The 23788-nt window shown below is 38.1% G+C and overlaps 1 protein-coding gene across 6 annotated transcripts in view; it reads right to left on the reverse strand.

Moving 5' to 3' along the window:
• The window catches only part of NCOA2 (nuclear receptor coactivator 2), a 189710-nt gene that overhangs the window by 46853 nt on the left and 119069 nt on the right, over positions 1-23788 (reverse strand). For all 6 annotated transcript variants that reach the window (XM_039570527.1, XM_039570539.1, XM_039570557.1 and 3 more), the window contains 2 exons: positions 5975-6078; positions 993-1170 (listed from right to left, as the gene is read on the reverse strand). In XM_039570527.1, coding sequence (XP_039426461.1) covers positions 993-1170; positions 5975-6078 — 282 coding nt within the window. The remainder of the gene's footprint in view (positions 1-992; positions 1171-5974; positions 6079-23788) is intronic.

A 23788-nucleotide genomic window follows, 5' to 3' on the forward strand; every position in this document is an offset into this window, starting at 1 on the left:
CTGCATTGTATAAAAATATCTGTCCAGATTAGAAAGGGAAAGAAACGAAACTAATATGCATTTATAAAAACAGGAAGCAATACAATAGGGAATATTGAAACACACAGTCTCAGCTACAATGGGAAAGACTGAAGGGTTGAAATTACCTGTGTGGAGTGATGGATAAAACTAAAGCTTAACACAGTGCTTAAGACAAGTAAAAAAAGAAACAAAATCCTGAGATGCACAAATACAGGTACTAGACATCAGTCAGAGCAAATTAATGTTACACCACATTAGGAAATGGCAGGGTCATATTTAAAATACTCTTCACTTGCCCTCTTCAGTCATAAAATGCAATAAATGCAGTAATATATTGACTTTAGCCATTTACATTTTTGCTTCTTCAGAGTATGTAAGTACAGTAATAAAATGCTAAAGTGAATTGAATACTTTTTAAATGCTGTGAGTAAATGAGGCACCCAGTATTGACTTTCTTTTCATCTCCTCCAAAACTCAATGACATTAAAACTAATATTAATATGAATCCAAAAATGGCTGCAACTAACAAAAACAGGTTTTGAAAGTCAAGAGTAAATACTGCTGAGCATAAAAACATTAAAATAAAAATTCTAGTGTAAGGAGGTTTCTGATTATTCTTTTATATTCCTCCTTTCCCCGGCCATTCTTGGAACGAGCAGCCTAGACAGAGAACTAACAGAGAGTTCACATTGCTAATGCTGTCTTTTAGTGTTTCACTCCGAAGATCCATTAAAAAATATCAGCTAACATGAGTTACTAAGAGCAATTTTAACAAAGAAGAAGTTGAAAAGAGTGGAGGATGCTTTTGAGTATAATATTAATCATTCATAGTCTATATATACATTAAAAATAAATAATGTATATGATGAAACTGTAAGTAGTGTCAGGACATTAACTTAAGTTACTGAAATGCCGACTTATAAAACCAAAGTTAAATAAGTAATGGTATGATGCAAGGAAAAGTTATATACCTAAGGATTTTGGCAGCAGGATTTTGACAAATTCATTGTGGTCCCCTACATGCAGGATGCTATATATGCTTGTGTTCATCAGCTCTTCTTGGTTGTACCTCAGGTACTGCGTCACATTCTCAGAAACAAACACAACATTACCTTCTGGGTTCACTACAAAGAAGAACCCATCTAGGGCCTAAGGGGGAAAAACAGAAAACCAGAGAGAGAAAGTGAGAGAGCCACAATACCAAACAATCAGATTAACAAAATACAGAGAAAATAAATACTCAGTTCAGAAGAATCTGAATCTTTCTGCATTCACCCCAGTCCTTATATAATTGTCTGTAATAGCAAAGGACACATTTCAGATTGAGCATCTAATCTTCGTTATATGAAACTAGTGTAAAAGCAAAGAAAGGTGCACACCTTGCAAAACAATGAAACTCACACATGGAAACAAACCAAACCCCCCACCCCACACAAACAAACAGAAATAATGGAAGATGTTGTTCTCTATCTGTCTGCCTGTGTATGAGGTAAGAAACTTGGACCACAAGATGGTTCTGCTAAACTCACAGCCTGTTCACTCCTCTATGCAGTACAGGAAGATTGATCCCAGGAAAACACCACAGGACATGCTGGCACAAGGCAAGGAAAACACTGGCAGAAGGAATGACTCTCTCCCCATCCCCAGCAGTGCATCTTCATAGAGGTGAGGTCCCATGCAGCTGGGAACATGAGTCATTAAAAGCAGAGAAGGGCAAAGGGAGCTGAGAGCAGGCAGTGAGCAGTGAGATGAGGGAGCTTTAGCCTCTGCTCCTAGGACTGCTTTCATTTTTTTATAATTTGACACCAGTTTAATTCAATCTACCCATCATCCAGGGAACAAGAATCAGATTTTCACCTCTTCAACTCAGCTTCATGGTTTTCCAAAGGACTTAAAGTTTCTGTGAGGAAGTGTCTACATTAGTATTTTCTGCTGATTGGTTTCCTTTCTTATCTCTTGTGACAGTGACAACCTAGCTGCCGCATTCTTTCCAAGATATCTGCCCTGTGTTATCTGAAGCCTAAGCCACATATCACTTCTACCTAATGATGATGAAGTAAAATTGTGAGTATTGGTAAGCAATTCTCATGCAAACTTTATTTTTCTTAAGATGCAAGCATGACTGCAGATAGTAGAAATGTATCAGAATTCATCCCTCTAACTTTATGTCATATGAGCAGATAAAGGGGGGGGATACAGTTTAACTTAAAAGAACAAAAGCTTATGGTCTAAGCATTCAATTAACAACCTACACAGACTTCTGCAGCTTTGCCTGATTTATACACCTCTCTAAGGACTGGCAGGAAATCACTAGAAGAGTTGTTATTGTATCTCCAGGGACAGAAATAAATCAGAAAACCAGGCCACACACAATTCATTGTGGGTCAGAACCAAGTGGATCCATACTAAATCTGAACACAGCTCACCGCAAAACAGTCTAACAAGGAGGAGCTGCCACAGCAAGCACAAGGCATTTTTGATATGACCCAACTTGTATACTGTATAACTCATGTGTTGGTCTTAAAAGGCAGTTCTCAAGTCCACTGGTTACAAAGAGATGTTTAAAATATTGCACAGTACTGAGCAGTTAGCAAATCCAGACAATAAAAGAGAAGGCTAACGATGGATTTTACTTCTGCCTTCAGCCACCCAGCAGGAGGCTAAAGAGAAGACAGAGCCGGGCTCTAGGTTAGAGGTTTACAAGGGAAGGATGAGATGCAACAGACACAGGTTGCAAGTCAGGAAACTTCAAGCAGATTCAAGGAAAAAAATTCCACCGTGAAGGTGGTCAGATATGGGAAGAGCTGCAAACCCCCCTTCTCCAGAGATATTCAAACCTTGGCTGGACTCAGATCTGGGCCACCTGCTCTACTCAGACCACCTTGCAGTGGGAGGTAGGAACACATAAGCTCCAGAAGCTCTTCCCAAACTAAATTTGATAAGTTAGATAATGATTCTGCTCCAGGGGAAGGTCAGTGAAAGCACAATGCAAGCAGAGCAGCTGAGCCAATGGCTGACAAACACTTTCTTTGTTCCAATTTTAAATTACAACATAATAAAATACACAAATAAATATATAAGTGTATACTTTTCCTGACTGCCTCTAAATTAAGATAAACTAGGTCTTTTTTCTCCTGTTGTCACAAATTCTAATCTCTGGTGTTGTTTTTTGCCTTCTTGTTGTTTCTGATAATTCTTGGTTCCTCCTGTTGATTTACTTTCTTTGTGAGATCCCTACTTTTTATATACTTTCTTAACTTTCATTACCTTTTCCTGCTGAGTAGTATTTATTTTAACTAAAAAGATTTACAAATTAATTAATAAACCAAGGCTCTAGTATAACTTTCTATCAGCATCTCTGCTATGGATTAGTGTCTTAGGCTGCATTTCACCACTACTTGAAGCCAGTGTAAGCATGGCCTGTTTAATTTAGTACTTCCTACATCACAACAGCAACCTGTACTGTGTGAGGCTATGAACAGCTGGACCAGAAAGCTGAGCTGTCTGAAAACTAAGTAAAGAAAAAAGCGATGCTAGCCACATCACTCCCCAGCTGGCCAACCATAGAAGCCATGGTATTTAGAGCTGGCAGAAGGATGTGGGTTTGGCTGAACCATCCTGCTTGGCAGCTGTCCATACATCAATTCATAAGAGTTGCAAAACCAAAGCCATCACAGATGTTTATTGGAGTCCTAAGGAGAAAATTTTCAAAGGTGGAGATGGCAAGCAAGAGATTATGAGAGTTACTGGCATCCCACAATAATCTTCAGTTTTCCCTACTGTTTCCTAGAGTGGCAACTTCTTTGGCAAAGAAGTGCTCTCTGTGCTGTTCCCTCACAGCTGTTCCTTGAGTTGATCACAGATGTGCCCATCTGGACTTAGAGTAATAAAGGCCCTGTATTCAGTCTCCCATTTCTTTCTATTCTATTAAGAAAATAATCCTGCAGGTGAGCAGCAGCAGGCTTTTGAGGAAGTTAGTGCACCAAGACACTTGAATATTTTAGAAGCTTCCACTTTTGCAATAATTTCTTAATTCTGTCCCCAGATGTAAGCCACCATAATCAAAAACTTTTCTTCAGAGCTATTGGGAAAATGGATGAACAAATAAGGGACAATATGATGGACGAGAAATCAAGAAAACAGATATTTTAGATTATATATTGGAACAGAAAATACATTTGTGTTCTTTGACATGTTGTCATCTCCCTCTTGACTATTTTTCCACACTTTCTGCCTATCTACTTTACGCTTTAAGCAAGAAATATGTTAAAATATTCCTCAGAGGCAGCTGCCTGATGAATTTTACTCACTTTCTTCAGCAGGAAACACTCATTATTTTGAGGATTCTTTAGTTTTATTCTTTAATAAAAACATACAATTACATTTCTAAACCAAATCAACCAATAAACTGTTCATCAGCATTGCCATTTTTATTCTTATTTGGCAATGAAAAAGGGTAGGTTTTTTTAAGAGATTGTATAAAGGGGTTCTGTAAAGATGAAATAACTTAATTGCATTTCCTTAAGGCGATAAAGACACAAAGGAAGTACCTGTAGCCTTTCCACAGCAAATACATAACCACTTTCAGTCCTTTTTAAGTTTCCTGGTGCAAAAGGACCACGGTTCATTAATTAAGTTCCACAATGTTTCATTGTTAAAATGCAAAGGAAAACTAAACTAAATTAAATGCAACACCAGAATAGATGGGTGATTTTACATGTCATGTTTGCTGCAACAGCCAATCAAACAGGATAAGCTAGGAAAAATATCATCTTGTTCTTATTTTCCCTGTGATTAAAACAGGTCCTTACAATTAATAGGAAATTAAAGATAAATTTTAACATACCAGTGTAAGAGATGAATGCATAACCTTGCTTGATAGCAAAAACAACAACATTCAATTCAGTGAGTATGTATAATAAATATTAAATTTAATCAATTAATTTGTTACCCCCACTTTTCAGAGAACAATGTCTCCAACCTGTCTAATTTGATGTTTTGCAGTGTGAATTTGGAGCCTTTATTTCATACGCAGTATAGAAAACTATGCCCTCATTCGACCAATTATGAAAAATAATGCAAATACTTAAAACTGTTAAACATGCATTCAGAAATAACAGAATAATTATGCTTCTGCCAAAGCTGGTTCCTTTAGATTGATTCAGAGTTTGTGTTCTATGTTATCTAATGTAACATTTATTCTTCCTTATGGATAAAGTCCACAGCCAGAACAGGAATAAACAGTTTGCAAGTGAGCTTAAGCAGATAAAGCAGTAGTGCCAAAGGACAGCAGCACATGACATAAGGATCCCTGATAACACACCTACCCAACATTACTGCTAACACATTTGGAAGCTAGGCTTGAATCATACTGCCTTTTGGGGTATCAAAATAACAGCTAAAATCAGACAGAAATCTTAACTGAACAAACTGAAATACACATCTTGAAAATCTCTCTTAGATTACTTTCATATTCTAGAGGGAAGAGTCCTGCTTCAAGAGCTGAAATGATAAAATATTAAAGCAGTATAGCAATGACATGCAATTTTAGAGGAATATTATTCACTTGTATATTACAGTATATATAAGTCAATGTTTAGGTGCAACAGGTCTTCCACAGCTGTTGTGGTTCAGAACAAATAACAACAGACATAACAACAAAAAACAAGCAGACACCCAAGACTTACTACCAGCTGAAGCTCCTCAAGTTGTCTGTGTTAAGAAGAAGCATAATTCTCTCTGCCTCTCCCTACTTCAAGTTAAAGAGAGTTTCATCACTGAATGCAAGAGAAATAAATATGCTGCCTGCTCTTTAATGACATAATTCCAAGTAGCCAGGAGGGCTTGTCTCTCTTGAACATTCCTTTACGGCAACCTCTGCCTACACCTGTTCATTTCATTTGCCCTAGGAGGAGCAGAACAGCCCTAAATAAAGGGATTTTGTGCTCTTTACCTCAAGCATCATTGGTCCAAGTGCATCCTTGTCGATGACACTCTGACCTGTGGACGATACATCTGCTTTTTGCACTTCATCTTCATTAGCTGCTGCTGCTTTTTCTGCAAGAGAGAAAACGATGTGTTAAGCGACAGCAGACTGATCTTTCACTGATACACCAAGAGGCCACAGAGTACTGAGAAGAACTGTGAAACGCTTACAGTGCAGCAGTTCTGAAAGTGAGATTAGACAGTCTCCCATAATGATTCAACAGATGCATAGCTATTGCATCTCATAGCTATTTGCTTCTCAGTTTTCAGGTCTTATGACACAAATAAAATAATTTCTGATGTTTCTCTGCTAGACGTTTTACTAAACTATAGAGCCTAACAGTGGGCAAAGACAAGGGCTTGTTATAAAGGCGCAGTGAGCAAAAACCAGGATCAAGGTGTAGTAGAAGACTGATCTAAAAGAGCATGGAAAGCTTACACCTGCAGAGCTTTTCCATGACTGCTATATTTAGAAGGAAAAACATAAGTCCACAATCTACAGTTTCAGTACCGAGAAACAGCGGTCTCAGTTCTGTTCCCATGCCTCCACCCACGTTCTTACTATCACGTAATTTTCATACCACCTTATTTACCAATGTGTTATTAGAACTGCATAAAAGTTCAAGTGCTGTATTTGAAAATTACAGGCAAGAAAATAATGATTTCAGGTTTCTGGAACATAATGCCATATGTTACAACATGTTATAATATGTTGTATACAGCGTCACAGATTATACCCAACTCCAAATGTAAGGCATATTCACAGAACTTTCAAACCTAGTGGGTTTATAATTCCTATCAAGTAATGAACTGCATTAGTTTTTCTATTCCAAGAATGATATTCTTGTTTAAAGATGAATTAATAAAAGTAATAAAAATACTATGTAAAATACACATTCTAATGCATATTGTACATTGCAAATTAATGAAACAAGTTACTTTGTGTTGTTAGTTCTATACTCAAAACATTCTTTTATTATTTTTCACGCAGCAGTTATGTAAAAGCTAGGGCCATCCTGCAACCTAGAATATTAAAAATAATTAGAAATTTCTTATTTTTAGTATGATGCAATAGATTGTTTTAATAAACATGAAAGCACACTGAAATAATGATAACAAGAATTTATGCCTTCTACAACAATAAAGCAGAAGAACATCCATTGTAGGAATTACTGAAAGTACCATGTGCGGATGGAGCAAAGGGCCTTTGGAAAATCACCTTTAGTGGAAATTAAAGCATCGTTCATACAAATTGAAATGTATCCAAATGTGCAGTATTTTCCACTGTCTGTAGATCTGCAATAGTGCAGGTGAAGTTCTTCTGAACTTTCCTTGGCGTAGGTTTTAAGGTCAGTGTGAATACATGCTGCTCAGACATAGAGTAAAGGAACTGCATTTGTGAAGCCCTGGGTGTTCTCCTATCAGCAATCACCCGCTGGCAATAAGGCTTTGCTCACTCGGCCTGTCTCATCCTAGATTTATATGGTTTCTTGCTTTCATGAAAAGAGCCACAAAAATTTTAGCTGTCTTCTTAGGTGTTATACACTATATAACAACATTGTGAATAATGACTTAACACAAAATCGCTCTGAAGATGGATTGTTGCAACTAATGGAGTAATTTTAAATCATTCTGATTAGCATAATCTGATAGAAATAAATTCACTAGAAATAACTACTAATGTTTCCTCTGCCACTTAAACTCACCAGGATGTTAAATTAGTATTTCTGGTTTAGATTAGGGGTGGGATTTTATTTTTTTCCTTACCCTTCTTGTTTCAGCAAAAAGCAGAAATTAGGTGTAACAGAAAAACAATTGAACAATCCTTCCCATGCTACAACACAGCAGAGTTGGCACCATATGATGATACAAAACTGAAAACATGTTCTAAAAATTCTAGAAGAATTCTAAAAATAGAGTTGAGCTTTTAATAAAGCCAGTGATGATATCTGTTTCCCATCTGTTCCTGGTAGCATAAAGTGATCTCTGTTTTCACACTGCAAAATATTATAATGGACAGGGATACCAGCTTCCTGCTCTCATTCTACCACTGCTTCAGCCATTGATACCGTCTTGATTATGGGAGAACATGGGATTATTCTCTATGAGCCAGAAATGGAGGGGCTGCAGATATGATCCAACAATGGTGTGCAAGCACATTAATTACAGTTTCCTCATGTCACCAGTTTAAAGACTACTTTTCCTGGTTACTTTTCACATAATACGAAGTATTTGCTGATGATTTTTTTCACTCTTATAACCATGGAGTTTATACAAACCACCCATAACATCTATAAAAACAACTGTTTTCTTTTATGCACACTGATGAGGTTTTATACAAAGGAAAAAGAAGACATTTTTAATTACTATAATAGTAATCAACACAGAAACTGCAATACCAGGTCAGACTAAGGATCTCTCAAACCTCACATCCAGTTCCTGAAAGCAGCTGGTTTCCTCTCTGCTCCCCTGTTTCTCCATTTTGACTGTTTGATCCCTGACTGCTTCTGTTTCATCACCAGCTGTCCCTCACAATCATTTGACTTCTTCATTTTCTTTTCCCTTTGACACGCTTTTCCTCAGAGGGCCCAACATCTTTGTGGGATCAATAAACTCAGTGCTTTCTCATGGAAAAAGCGCAATGAATGGAGAAAATATGAAAATGCTATTTATACTCAAACGTTACCTACCTGCTTTTCCCAAAGATGGTGACAATGTACACTACACTACTCACGACATTTGGCTAGGCACTCTGAAAAGCATTATAAATAACAAGTGCTCCAAAATTATGGACTTCATAATTGGATCTGTAACTTAATTGTGTAAGAATTCAAGTAGCTGGAGAGCTTAGAAGAGGTTACGCATCCAGGCCACATGCCACACTTAAATTCAATTGGCATTGTATAGGAAACCAAGGCCTCAGGTTCTGAGTAGGACCAGCTGTAATTTACGTCATTGTTATAAACTGCAGCTACTAATAATGTTCAGCTATGCAATGAATTATCCATTTTTGATTGATCTAGAAAGCCCCTTGTGTAGACTCTATCAGCACATACAAAGAACAGTAAGTGCAAATCCTGTCAGCAGTGTCGTCTTGACAGTCAGTCATGGGGAATGTCTTGAAATGCAAATCTTTCCCTCAGCGATATTGCACGTGGGGCCAATTGACAACAAAAATTTGTTGCAGGAAGGCTGGAAAAAAACCAATCATTGATACACGAATTTCTAATTCTGACAACACTTATGCATTATCACAAGTCAGTGTTCTTGATTTTTCTTAACAGTTTCAGCTTCTGGTGTTAAGTAGTGGTGCAAAACTGTAAAGTTTACTTTCCCTTTTTTACTTTTACTCCAATCTTTTTCAAGTTCACTGGGGGCCCTACAAAGAAATTTAAAGCACAGAGAGTTTATAATTTCTACACTAGATCAATCATTTTTGAATGTCAGGGCTTAGGAAAATAGCTGTAAAGGCCCAACCTTGCAAAGCCTCTCAGAACCCTGTTTTTCCAGCTCCATGAGAATCGTTGGTATTACCCTGTGACTAACCACAGCCACTAGATTTTTCCACTGCAGCCACATGGGGAGTGGGAGCTGGTTCCCTGACCTCACACGTCCCAGTGATGCCCCCTCCTAGAACAGCGACGCCCCTGTTAAATGTCAGCAAGTGTTACCAGGTGTCCTACAGGCATAGTGGCCAAAGGGCAGCAGAGAAAGAGTGTGGAAAGAGAAATACAGCCCTTTGCTGCCAGAGGAAGTGAGCAGGATGGAAAGGGACTTCCCATGCCTTCATCTCCATACAGGGAATTCTGCACTGGAGAAGGAGTATTAAATTAGAAACTGGTCCCATCCTTATGAATATGGCTACCTGAGATCCAGCATATTTTATCTGAATTACAGTGGTATAAACTTCATGCACATGAAATAATTATTAGCTCCGCTCAATTAAGAGTTTAGCCTAGAGAGAGAAAAAAATTTAAATAAAATACAAGTACCCCTGAGAGAGATACTACAAAGAATATATATATCCAATGATGTAGTATTTTAGTGATGTGTGTAATTTAGACTTTAAACTGGGGGTATGTTTACAATTGCATAAGCAGTATTATACTAAAATACATATTAATATTTTCAATTGGACATCTTCCTAGTGATCATAAACTGTATTTACTTTTCTACATGTAACATACAGAATAAAGAAGGAAAAAAAGCCCTCAAAAATATTTTCTGACAAACTTATGAGTGGGAAGCCTCAAGCTTTATTCAAAGCTTATTCCAGATTCGGAAAGCAAACCGTTGTGAAATCACATTAGTTTAACAGAAATTCGTAAGTCAGAGAAAGAGAAGCCAAAAGCAATAGCTGGAAGTCTCCTGCTACATTTTAACTTAGCAAGCCTTCTTGGTTTTCCAGTCTCCCAATTCAAGCTATGTCAGTCCTCCCTGCATTTCTGACAGCAGACTCTGAAGTGTTATTGATGGGCATCACCTTCTCTTGGTTGTGTTTCAAACATTACTTTCCTACAGGTGGGCAGGCAGGACCAGCTGAACCACTAAAAAAGCTCTCTTTGTCTGTGTTCTGCTCCAACTTCCTTAAGGAAATCTGCTACAGAAATATTTTCCCCTTTGTGCTCTCTGCAAAAACAAAATGCATTTTTGAATTAAAAGGGTAAAAATTAGCCTCTGCAGGAATTTCAAAAAGAAGCAGCATAATTCAAAAGAGAAAATTGGCATCAATGCAGATTTAGCTCATTTTTCAATGGAGCAACATTTAAGGGTCTTCACAGAACAAAAAGAGCAAAAAATAGATGCTGGTGAAGGATCTGGGTTCCCTGGACAGGGAAGAACCCATGCTCTAAAAACCACCAAAGAAAAAAGTCAAGCAAAATAACCCCCTGTAACAGGTAAATTCAAGTTAATTATCCAATACTGTTTAAAACAGTTTCCCAGATATATACTCCCCGCTCTTTGTAATTTTCTGGAATTGCTATTGAAATGCCACACTTACCTCAAATCACATACCCTTATTTGTACAATAGATTAAAAAATATAAACAAAGATATTTGTAATAAGTGACACTAGAAAGCTCAACTCTGCACCTTAAAAAACCCCATACAAATCAAGATCCTTGTAACAGTAGCAGCAACATCACTTGAAAGTGAATGTAAATGCTATACAAAGTTTAAACATGCAATTTAATTTTACACTGGAACTGCCTTGAAAACAACTTATCTTCTCCATTTTTTGTATGTATTAGCCAACTACTTTTGTCTTGCCTCATTCATATTTCTGTTTGCCCTGCATGATCCTTCTGAATTGCTGTGCAAAAATAACATCTAAACAACCAAGAAAACAGCAGAAGTATCTAACTGTCCAAAGATAAGGGTAGATACACTATTAAAAACTAATGCTAACATAGAGCAGAAAGTATACTTAGCAAAGGCTATATTTTAGCTAACCTTACAGTTTTGAGTATTAGATTAAATAACATTTCAAATATTGGATGTAATAACATCTGTGTGTAACTACTGCTAAGTAATTACATTGACTGTGGTAATGGGACAGGAGGTTTTTAACATGAATAGGGCCATACAGAAAATGCCTTCAAATTTATCAACTTGAATAAAACACAGAAGAGAAAAAACCAAAAAATTGTATTCGGTAATGTGAGTAGTTTTGGATCACTACACCTGATGAAGTAAAGCAGTGAAGAACGTGCAAGTTATTTTGATGCTTGGTTAACCACAGGGAAAGCAGCTCTGCCTTGTAGCTGTGTAATTCAAAGCACTACGATCCATGGCTCACATGAAACTTGATATCCCCCTGCACGTTCTCACCCAGTTCCCATTGCCTCAATACAAGTTGTTTTTATTCCCTGAAAGCAAGCAATTTTTCAAAACACCAGTGCCTAAGAAACAGCAACTATTTCAGCAATCAATTTTAAGACCAGCTTATCCCATCCTTGTGAATAAAGTTAGCTACTATTTTAGGGAAGTGATTATATAGTGAGGTTGCTCTTTCATCACACAGCACACATCTGTCCAGAGCAAAGCAGCTCTTAGATTCTTGAATCCATATCTTCCCCCAGAAACTATAGATCAAGTCTTACAGGAAAAACTATGCAACATCTCAGGAAGGTTTTAGGAGGTAAAACAAGGGAGAATTATGCATCTGCACCGAACTAAAATTAGAAAAGCTGCCATATGGCTCTGTGAAGCCAGCAGCACGTTCTTATTCATTAGGAAGCATTCTGCTAGCATAAAAACACAAGGCCTTCCTGTGCTCTCCAAATGTGTTTATCTTTTCAACATTAATGCATGATATATCATCAGGCTGCTGAAATCTCCTGCAGTGCATATTAAAAAAGCACAGCTGCACTTTTTCTCAGCACGTTTATTCACTGCGAGCACAGCTTTGCCCACCTCCCTGACCCAGCCCTCCTGTCAGCCCTGCTCCCCCTTTGCTTGAAAAGGGCTGCACTCCCACTGCATGCTCGCCTGCCCAACTCATCTCCCCATGTTCTGCTCTGCTCATCACACCCACATGGTTTAGCTTCACATTTACTATTGCTGGTGGAAGCACACTTACATGAAAATGACCCTAGGGCTTAAGCTAAAAACCCTTGAAAAGCTGTAAGCGAAATTACTCGCTCAGGAGTCGCAGCACTTACAACACTGCGATGTCTTTTTTCCAGTGCAAGCTGCTCTAACTGGTGCAGCTGCTCTCCTATCGTATACATACCTGCCCCACCTTCCCATGGTAAAAAAGCATCACTGAGGCACCCTTCCCATGGTAAAAAAGCATCACTAAGGCACTAACTCTATGGAAAGCTTCACATTCTCACAAAACCTTCAAATAGAGGTAAACATTCATGGAGCTTTTCAAGCTTTGAGTGAAGTCCTGCTCTTAGAAAAGTCAGTAACAGTAGCCAGCATATAAAATTTTCATGGACAGTGAAAAGAAAACGAGCACTGAAAACCCAGGATGGATTTAGGAATAGCAACAAATGGAAGTAATAATACCTAAAATTAATACTAGTTTTGTCTCTTAATAACTTTGACATTTTGCCATCCTTCTTTTCTTGTACAAGTCAGCATTTTTGTCACTCAATACACCTTGTGTAAGAAGTACTGCCTGAGAAATAATTGCCCCCAGCTCAGTTAAACTGGAACAAGGACAAAAATAATGAAATTCAACTTACCAAGAATAATATTTAACTGCTGGAGAGAAAGGTGCCTATTATCTCTGTATGCATTTTTTGCTAAATATTTCAATAAGCATTTTACTACCTTTTCCTTGGTTTCTTTCTCCCTCTCATTTTGCTGTCTTTGCTGTCATCAACACCTATGACTTCTTTTCCTTCTCATTACTACAAAACTCAATGGTCTGCTTCCTGAAAGTGAGGAAGAAGACAGGGGCAGCAGTTGCAGTGCCCACTCCTTCCTGCTCTGGCCCCAGGATCCAGTTGTCTCCAAGCCCCATAAGCTGGGGTATCGCAGTGCTGCATTCCTGGCATGTGGCACCACTCAGAGCACTGAGGCAGAATCCCATCCATAAACACACTTAAATAACTTCTCTGAAGATTGCTAACTCTTGGATATAACAGTGACAGCTGTTATAAAAGTGATGTTATTTACAGAAACAGCATTATTTACAGAACTTTGTACCTACCATCCGCGGATTTTTCTACTTAATGCAGTGGGCAAGAGATTATTCTTACTTGATATCACCTCAGAAGGTCACTAGCCTCTGGTAAGTTAAGAACTGGGGACTGAAGTAAAACCCAGAATTACAACCTTCTTGCTGCTGCTGCTCAAGTGAAGACTCAAGTGAAGACTCAAATCCAGGACCCCAGATCTTCAATGGCTTGATCCAACCCCAGCACACCATAAAAATATGACACAACACAGCAATCAAAATAATTTCTTTGGTGATATTATTTCTAGTACTTTTATTTATCAGTAAAGACACAGACAGACAACTGCTATACTACCCTTTAAGTGAAATCTAAACTAAGACTAAATGGAACCCTGAATCCAGAAACTATTTCTCACCCCATGCCTCATTTACAACTTGTGGTGATGTGTGAAACTACCACATTGTGAGTGGAAAGTTGTTTTTCATCTCTGGAACATGGAATTAAGCTTCCTTCATGACCATCACCTATGGAATCCCCGGACATGCTGCAATATTAACCCTTTCCACTATATTTTCAAAAAGGTGGAAAAGAATATAACTAGGTATAGTTTCACTCTGGGGAAATTTTTAGACAGGTCTTAGTTTACTGAAATATTTGAGTATGTTCAACACATGTTTTTATATGAAATGAAAGGTTGCACTTAACTCGCAAACAGAAAAATTAAATGTACATTTATAGATTCCTATGTTTTAAAGTTATTCTGTCTCTTTTCCCCAAAAAGACCACCAACATTATCTTTCCAGTCTATACTGACCGATTAGAGAAATATCTAAATAAATAAATCATCAAAGTAAATAAATCATCAAAGGTGCCCTGTCCAGGGAATTTCCTTATCAAAAGGCCTAAATCCAGGATGATGCTGAGAATTTATAATTTTCACTGGTTTTAAAATGCGTTTTTAAATACAGGGGTTTGGAGCTCTGGTTTTGCATTTACATTTCCTAAGAATGTCTAGTAACCAGTATAATAACAAATATCTGATTGATTATAGTGTAATTTACAGTATTTAATACAGGCCTAAAATACAGTACTCCAACAATAAAGGAGTACATGTGTTAGATTAAGTACATTGGCTATCAGTGCCTTACCCCAAAATACCCTCAATTTAATCAGTCACTTATTATTCTGTGCTAGAATCAGATAAGCAGATTCAAATATATGTATCTGTGGCTGTATACACAAACACATCCAGGAAACGATTTTGCATCTGTTGCTATTTAGATGATTTCAAAACACTCACGTAAACTACTCAACTGTGCATGATAACAAACACCACATATCCATCACCATTGACTTAAAATCTGTTACATTAATATGGCTGCATTTCAAAAGAAAGAGCCAAGCTAACTGACCTCTGCACTGAAATATTAGATACAAATATTTGGCATCACTCAGTTTAACAAAGTAATTATTTTTTTTGGTATGTACTGAATTAGGACAGAAAATTTTACTGTATTTTTTGGCATTTGCAATTTTATAAGTGTTAGATATTTACCTAATGAGTAACCTCATCTTATTTTGATAATTCATCTCTCAAAACAGTATTAATGTGAATATCTAAATGGTAGGAGCCCAATGTTCTTTAATATTTTGGCTGAGCTAATGTTTTCAAAGACAAGAAACATGGCAGAATCTGATAATTTCATTCAAAACAGGGCTCCACCATGGTCTCAGAAATAATATATTGCTTTTATAAATGTTAACAGCCCTCCAATTGGTTCTTTGACATGTAAAAACACAGGCAAGATTTTGAAAATAAAGATATAAGGGTTAGCACTCTTTAGACTAGAATCTGTAATGCAGTTGCCAAGCTAATTAAGCTTATAGGTTTCCAAAACTTAGGCCAAAATAACACACTAGAAAGGAATATTAATCTAGCCAGACTCTGTTTCTTGAAGCCTTACTTTTCTGTACTCAACCAGCTGTTAAAAGGAAACAGATGACTGACTCCCTTTCTTCGAATGCCACATCGCCATGATTACAAAATATCTGTCTTATTTTAGGATGCTGATAATAAATCTTTCTGACACACCAGATCATCCACAACAACAGGCAAAGATCTTTTTGCTTTTATAAACTGCCATTGACAACTGCATAAGTTTTCAAGAGACCTAAATGTGGTCCACAAAAAAGAAATATGATGGATCACGGACTCCCTATAAGCCCATGAAAAGCAGTTTCCATAATAAAGCGTAGGCCAAAATGGAGCACAAATAATTGAAGACAGCTAAGGAAGAACAGAAACAGGTTTAATTAAACGTGTCCATGTCAACATGGATTACAGGGCTCCTACTGCTTCTAATAGTCCAGATTATGGTAGATAAATCTTTTGCAAAAAAGCTCTAAATCATTAAGGACAAGTAAAGTTTTCTTCTATAACAGCCCAGTGTTCAGAAATAGAAGCTTGGGCCCCTCTTCTTAATTGTCTAACCCACCATCACAGACTTCAGCCAAATTTTCAAGGCAATTTAGAAAGAGAAACTTTCCTATTACTGCAAAGAAAGCAGATGGAAAAACAAAACCATCTTAAAAGAAACTGTTTATTTCTGCACGTTAGTTATTTAAAGGGATTTTTTAATCCAAGTCCTTTATGAAATTGTGTTTAAGATTAATTTCATATATTTCAACAGTGGCTATGTTACTTCAAGTACATTATGAATACAGCATGGCTGTGAGAAGAAAGGTAATGATTATTAACATGCATTGTTTAAAATAGTCTCTAAAATTAAGAGATCTTTTTTCATTACCCTAGAAAATCTTGGCTTATCTCGTTGCTAAGATTTACATCCAGACAAAGTCACTTTTAACCTCAATTGCATTAATTTGTTCTGTCACATACTAATTAGCAGACATTTTAAAATGTCTGCTAATAGCACTGATAGGTACAAATGGGCTCCCTTCAATAGACTGAACCATACTTAAAACTTAATTAATTAGGCGCTACCATCTCTGCTTCTCTAATTCAGATTCATGAAGCGGGGATCAGCACCCAGTCTGAAACATATCAGTATAATCCATAAACAGAAAAATTATTAAACACTAATGGTATTATTTTCTCTATTTTCTCAGTAAGTTTTATCAGTTCTCTTCTGAGAAGAAACTTTGAGCTGTTTTAACAGTTCCCCTAACCATGGGCAGCTAAGAGCTCAGTGGAAAGGATGCTCCATGTTGTGCCAGTGGGTGCTGCCCAGCCAGCTCTGTAGTCTTGCTGCTCTTCCCAGCCCCAAACTCCTGACACGGCACAGGGTGGGAGTGAGTGGCCCCCGTTGGGCAATCGTCACCCTGAATATGATGAACAAATGTGGCTTTGACCAGGAAATGTTGAAGATTATGGTCTGCCTCCAGCCGTGTCCCTCCTTGGCACGAAGGCCGGTAACGCAGGTCTGCAGCCAAGCCTGCGCATTACATCAGAAGCAATAATGCAGAACGTTTCCCTCCAGTCTGCAATTTACTTATTTGCTTGCAAAAAGGAACATGGCTGCCTGCTCCTCATTTTACATTTTACCCATTAGAGCACCAACAGGTGAGACCTTCTACATAACAGCTGTTATTTCCACAGTATTGCACGCTCTCATCAGCCTAAACACTTAAGGATACTGGGCTTCGAGCTAGGTTTCAAAATTCTAAGCTATTTGCAGACCTGGGCCAAAGTCCTTATTAAATAAACCAACCAACTAACCCAACAAAAATCCCCACAAAAAACAACAGAAGAAACCATACCCCTTCCTCTGGAAAGCACTCAAGCCCTTGAGATAAAGGATATATGCTCCTTGTCTGAGCTTCAAAGAAAGAAAGAATGGCAATGCCCATGACCATCACATAGCTCAGGGAAAGGAAGAGTATTCTTGCACCATAATTCACAATAACCCCGAGAAAGCCAATATCCTCCCTCATTTATATTTAGTAAAGGTTTTACAGACTGGCTTCTCTGCCTGTATCATTGATTAAAAAGTAAGGGGAAAAAAGCTTACTGGGCATATTTATATTTTTATATATTTATCTGCGAACTGCAAACACTAAATTATATTTTGAACATTAACTACAATGGCCTGACAATCCATACTACAATGTTCACATAAAATCAGCACCTCTTGCAGATAGACAGATGGTGGCTCAACTTTCAAGCTCAACAGTAATCACAGTAATCCTTGATTTTCATCAGTGCAACACTCAACGGCTCATTAGCAACTTTTGTCACATTCCCTAAACTATGTGATGATTTCTTACTGCAGCAACAAAGAGTAAAAACCATATCAGAGGGATGATAGTGAATGGAATAAAACTGTCACAGGTATGGTGTTGTTGGTCCTAAAATTATGGCTAAAGCCACACCAAAGGCAAGAGACAGCATGAGTGGGAAGATGTGAAAAACAAAACCCAGGACAATTACTGAAAAGAAGAGAAAACAGTACAGGCTTAAAAAGAAAACCCTACAAAAAATGCGGGAAAATTTGAAAATACAAAGAAAAACCATTCCACATAAAACTCCACTTTTGACAATTAGTAACAGGGAGCATTGCATTCAGAAAAGTCAATGAGGATATAAAGAAACAACTAAAGATAGAAACCCCCCCCTCCCCCAACCATTCAAATATTTCCTTCAACTCAAGATGGTGAAAGGTCTTATACAAAAGAAGCAAGACAGGAAGAATTTTATGTTATTGGCACAAAATACCTTGATATTTTTCCACCAAACATCAAGACAAACAAACCAAGAAAAACCTAAATGAGGGTCCCTCTAAATTTTCCAGCCTATATTTAGACATTACAACCTTGATATCTCTTCCTCTTCTTTTTTTTTTTTTTTTTCATTTCCAAGTAGATTAAATGTTATATTTAAACACACTTCCTCTTCAGTGTTGAATATAGGCGCACACCTAATTTGTCTCTGGATGACATCTCCATCAGAAGAATCATGGGAATTGCAGGTTGCTCCAAGTCTTTCTAGGAAATTGTGCCTCAGGAGAAAAAGTACCAGTATAAGGCTAGTGCTCTTCATGATCACACATCTCAAGATGACAAGGAACCGTTCTAACTGTCTAGCCAGCTCTCTGTTACACATCCCCAAATGTTTCACCAACTCCTGCATCATGACAAGAACTTCTGCTGAATATTCTGAAGAACATTCAGACTTCTTTGGGAGGGCTGACAGAACCTACCAATTTCTTCATTAAGCTGCTCCAGATTTCAGTCAACTTTCCATTAACAATCTGCACCTTCCATATGAGTTGGTCACAAATTCCAGCTGTTAGGCTGTATCCTGCCTTTGTGTGCTGTAGTCCTCTGTGGCAGGTACACCATGGAGCTCCATTTTGTTTTGTGCCAGTGAGCAAAGCAAGGTGCAGGGACACACATTTCTGCTCTGAGGTGACTTGGGCCTCAGTGAAGGGAGATACAACATGGCTGCTTCATCCGAAGGGGCATGAGGATACTTATTCAGATAACATGGGGATATCTGAAGCATCTCCAATTATGGAGTACCTACTTTATGGATTTATGGTTTATGGAGTTATCCACTTTAGCAGAACTTAAATTTATGGACTTCTCTGTCTCCTCTTTCTGACATTTGCTCTGATCTTTTGCAAGTTAAAGAAGGGAAAGAGAGTATGAGTGTGTTTAAGTGTGTAGCAAATGTATTAAGAGTACCCCTTGTCTTGTGAAATACACAGAGATGTGCCAACACCCTGTAATGATGAAAGAGAAGGCATGTATGTATTGACTCTCTAGTTGTTTGTCTGAGGGCATTCACTATTAGCTCAACAGTGTTCACGACAGAGCAAGCAACTGATCACTTGCTATGTCATCCTTCAGTCTTCAGTCTGTGATTTTCCCCCAGTTGCCCACTGTGGGTTTTCATAAAAGAAACGGAAAGCTGAAAGAGTAATAGCTGACTTATTGTTTTTCATATCCTTGGTGATTCCACATTCAAGGACCCCTATTTCTAACTAACTGTCCATACACAGAATCTTTTACAGCAATAACAAAATGCATGACTTAGAAGAGATGCAATTATTGTGGTTCTAGTTTGAACACAGAGCAGCCTTTGATCAATGCTTCTTCAGTGCGCTGTGAATTCACAGGTTTCCAGGATTCAAACGTGGTATGAAAGGCATTGCACCCTATTGTGAGTAAATATTATATTATTGCTTTTCAAGCTGCAGTCTTTAAAAATAAAACATAAAAGCTGAGTAACAAAAGCTAGATTCCTTAAAATAGATGATCCTTTTTTGACTGAAGTATCATCACTATTCACAGTGAATTAATTTGCTATTCCATAAATTAAGCTGCAGACAGAGAGCCAAGGTAACATGAAGTCTCCTTCATTTACTTGCTTTATGTGCTGCTGAGATTAAGACATTGCATTCACTAATCTAAAGCACACAGAAAGATCTGGTGTTCTACAGTCAGCACCTTTTACACTGCAACCATCCAGCAACAAGGGACTACAAACACTATCATTAAGACTCAAGTCAGAAGGCCCCAATTTGTTCTTTAACACCTAAGCTCAGCATTTTTTTTTAGCGCCTAAACTCAGCCTTTGTTTCTGACCAGACACCTCTAAAAACAGAACAGCCGGTGAGAAACACTAGACTCAAAAGCTTAGTTCATACTGTGAAGGGATGGATGTCAGTCTATATTTCTGTATTTTATTTTCCCCTCAAATAAAATGCTAAAGGAATTTATGATATTTACAGTTCATAAGAGATTACATGATAAACTGCAAAAGAAACCCTGAATAAACCTGTGAAGTTTTGAAGTTTAAAGCACCCAGTGACAATTTAAATGCAGTCTGAGAACAATACCCTTACCAAAGAGGCAGCCTCTAAAACCCAAAATTTCAGGAAGAGATGTCTCCATGTCTCTTATGCAAGACATTTTTACTACCATCCCAGAAGTACATAGACCATTACATATTAAAGTAACTAAACAAAAACTTTAATGAAGATATTCCTGTAAAGAACAAAGAAGGAACACTTGACACATACCCCCCAAAGAAGGTTAAATATAGGAGAAGCAGCTCAGTCCTTTATAGCATTCCCCAGCACTGATGTTACTGATCACAACCTCTGACATTGCAATCATCTTTGCAGCTATACAATATAAACAGCCACACTCTGCTAGCTTGAATTTTTTTTTCTCTTGGTCATTTAGAAGTTATGAAAGAAAACAAAGATCAAAGAAGAGCAAATATAAGTAGGATGCAAAAACAAACAAGAAAGTTTTCCTGTAGCATCTGCCAGTAATGACTATTTCTACCTGAAAAAGACCAGTACCTCAACAGCTAAGAGTAACATTTAATTTCTCTTTAACTTTGACCTATAACTTGAAGTCAAAGCTTAGTTTTTCTGTCTAAAACTTCAAGCAACTTATCTCTGGCATGGAAGTATCCATCACTGATTAAGTTGAATCCCATGGTTAAGAGGAATGTCTTGTTAAGCCCTCATGTGACACCCTGTAACGCCCAACAATGCCAAGATAGCTGTCTTGTGGGAGAGGATCTGTCTTTGCCGGCACACTTGGACCTGAGCGGGAGTGGGGCCCCACCAAAGACCCATGGAGAGACAGATCCTCTCTCCAACAGGCCAACTCAAAAGCACTGCTCAGGCTCATCACACAGCTGCACAAATGCTACTGTCACAGTAAGGGAGGTCATGGAAACTCATGATCAGGAGGAGGGCAGGGATGGTGAAACCAGGGCTTTTCAACAGCTGACTTATTTTTCACAGGTTAGTTTGCAGCCTGCACACTTGATGATTATTACTATCTGTTTTCTTGAAGCAAGGGAATCGTAGAATCACTGACTAGCTTGGGTTGGAAGAGAGCTTTAAAGACCACTTAGTCCACCCCTCCTGCCATGGGCAGGGACATTGTAGCAGTGCAAGACGCTGCAGCTACTCTTTGTCCTGAAGAGACCTCAGACAAACAGCTGTGGTGGTCAGCAACCCGAGTTTAGCATGTAACTTGCAGTCATGGTGAGAACCCATGATTCCCTTGTTTTGTCTTTTGCATATTTTCCCCAGATTGGTTAATATTTTGTCGCCTTGTTTTACATATGAAGTTATGTATATTCATTTTCTTTCTTTAATATCTATTAGTTCTAGAAAGTTCCTTGTTCCTCGACGCCCCATTGGATCCTTCCCTGAGTCCCTCCTATGTGTTGTTCCCATTGGTTCCCTTCCTGTCAATCCCACCTGCTTGTCTCTATCCCATTGGCTGAGATCCCTTTCCCCACCTATTCCGTACCCAGTATGAGATCCCTGGACCCTCCCACCAATTGGCCTCTTCATCTGTGTCATGTCAGAGGAATAAACCTGTGTGGAATAGTTACGGAGAGTCCCCTCTCTTTACTTCTTTGCCTTCGCCTGCGTGCCTGCAAAACACCAACAGAAAGATACAGCCCCTTTTGGGTGAGGAGCTCTGCCCCTTTTTCACTGTGTGTTGGGCACTGAGTGCCACCTTCCATTGGGGTTTCAGCGTTGACCTCCAGGCGTCTTTGTGTCGGCACGCGAGGGGTAGAACCCCCTTCTGCCAGCTCCCAGTGGCTGAAAACCCCTCCAGGACATCTTTCACTAGACCAGGTTGCTCAAAGGCCCATCCCATCCAGCTTTAAACACTTCTAGGGGTGGTGTATCCACAGCTTCTCTGGGCAACCTGCCCCAGTACTTCATTGCATTCACAATAAAAAACTTCTCCTTATATCCAATCTAAATCTGTCCTCTTTCAGCTTAAACCACTGCCTCTTGTTCTGGCACTACAGGCTTCAGTAAGAAGTCTCTCTCTTCTTTCCTTTAAGTCCCCTTTCTGTATTGAAAGGCTGCAATAAGGTCTCTTCAGAGCCTTCTCTACTCCATGCTGAACAATCCCACTCTCTTAATAGTTCAATCCCAGTGTGGACAAGTGTATCACAAAGTGTTCTCAGCTATTTATTTACTAAGTAATAATAATTACATTATAACACTGTGTCCACAGGAAAATAATAGTCTAGTTAAAATGCCTTAACTAACGTGTAGATAAGGTCTAAGTCAAGTATTCTGCATGACACACAACTCCAGTAAAATAAGAAACCCCCAGAAAGTTTCCCACTTGATGGGTCTGCTGGCCAATGACTACTTTACATCAGACCCAGAAAAGAAACTGCTGGTCTGCAGTATTACCTAAAATCAGTTTAAATTCTTCAGTGACTCAGTAGTTCTCTGGAGTCATGCAAGGAGTAAAGTCAACATAAACTGAGTATTTAGCCAGAAAACTTTACAATGTACAGAGGAAGATCAAAGACACTTTCAGTACATCACTCTCAGCTGTAGGTAGGGGAGACAGCAAAGCAAATTCAGTAATAGATTTTTATTTTTTTGGTAAATGCTCTGCATAAATTCCTTGACTTCAAGCACAAATTCCTGTGACACTTAATTCAGTCTTAAAATCCTATCAGACTGAAAATACAGTATATACAAACAGTGATACCCATGTATAATTCCGTCAGAAAGAAAAAAAATCAAAATTTGGCATAAAATTTGAATATCCCATCTCAAATATTATTAATATTAAAATATAATTACAGCAAAATTGACCCAGTAAAATATTTGCAAAACAAAAACCAACAAACAAAAAACAAGTCTGCATATGCTCTCTTGCCTTAATATCCCGATTTTTCAGGATATTTATGCACATAACATTAAACCTTTAAGTAGTTCCACTGACTTAACAGGGATTACTCATCTGCTTAAAGTTAGGCAGTTGCTTAAATACCTTGTGAAATATGAATCTAAATTCAGATCTGATAAATTCAAAGTAGCAGCAGCCAAAGCAACACCTCATTACAGTGTTAAGACCATGCTGTTTTCTTTTAGCAAGTGATTTTACTTGCATACTGGTGCTGGAGGCAACAATAGACTATCTGCTGGAGTGCCCCTGTGATTACATAGTACTGCTACAGGGAAGCAAAAACTGGTTTTGCTATCGAATGTGAAACCAGAAAAAGAAGATAAATATGATTAACAACAAGCCTTCTTTTAAAGTTCATACAGGTTTCCATGCATGTCTCTCTTCATCAAGCACTTCTCCCTCTCCCAACACTACATGGTGATTTAT

The sequence above is a fragment of the Corvus cornix genome, chromosome 2, assembly GCF_000738735.6.
Source record: "Corvus cornix cornix isolate S_Up_H32 chromosome 2, ASM73873v5, whole genome shotgun sequence".
In the NCBI taxonomy this organism is placed as follows: Eukaryota; Metazoa; Chordata; class Aves; order Passeriformes; family Corvidae; genus Corvus; species Corvus cornix.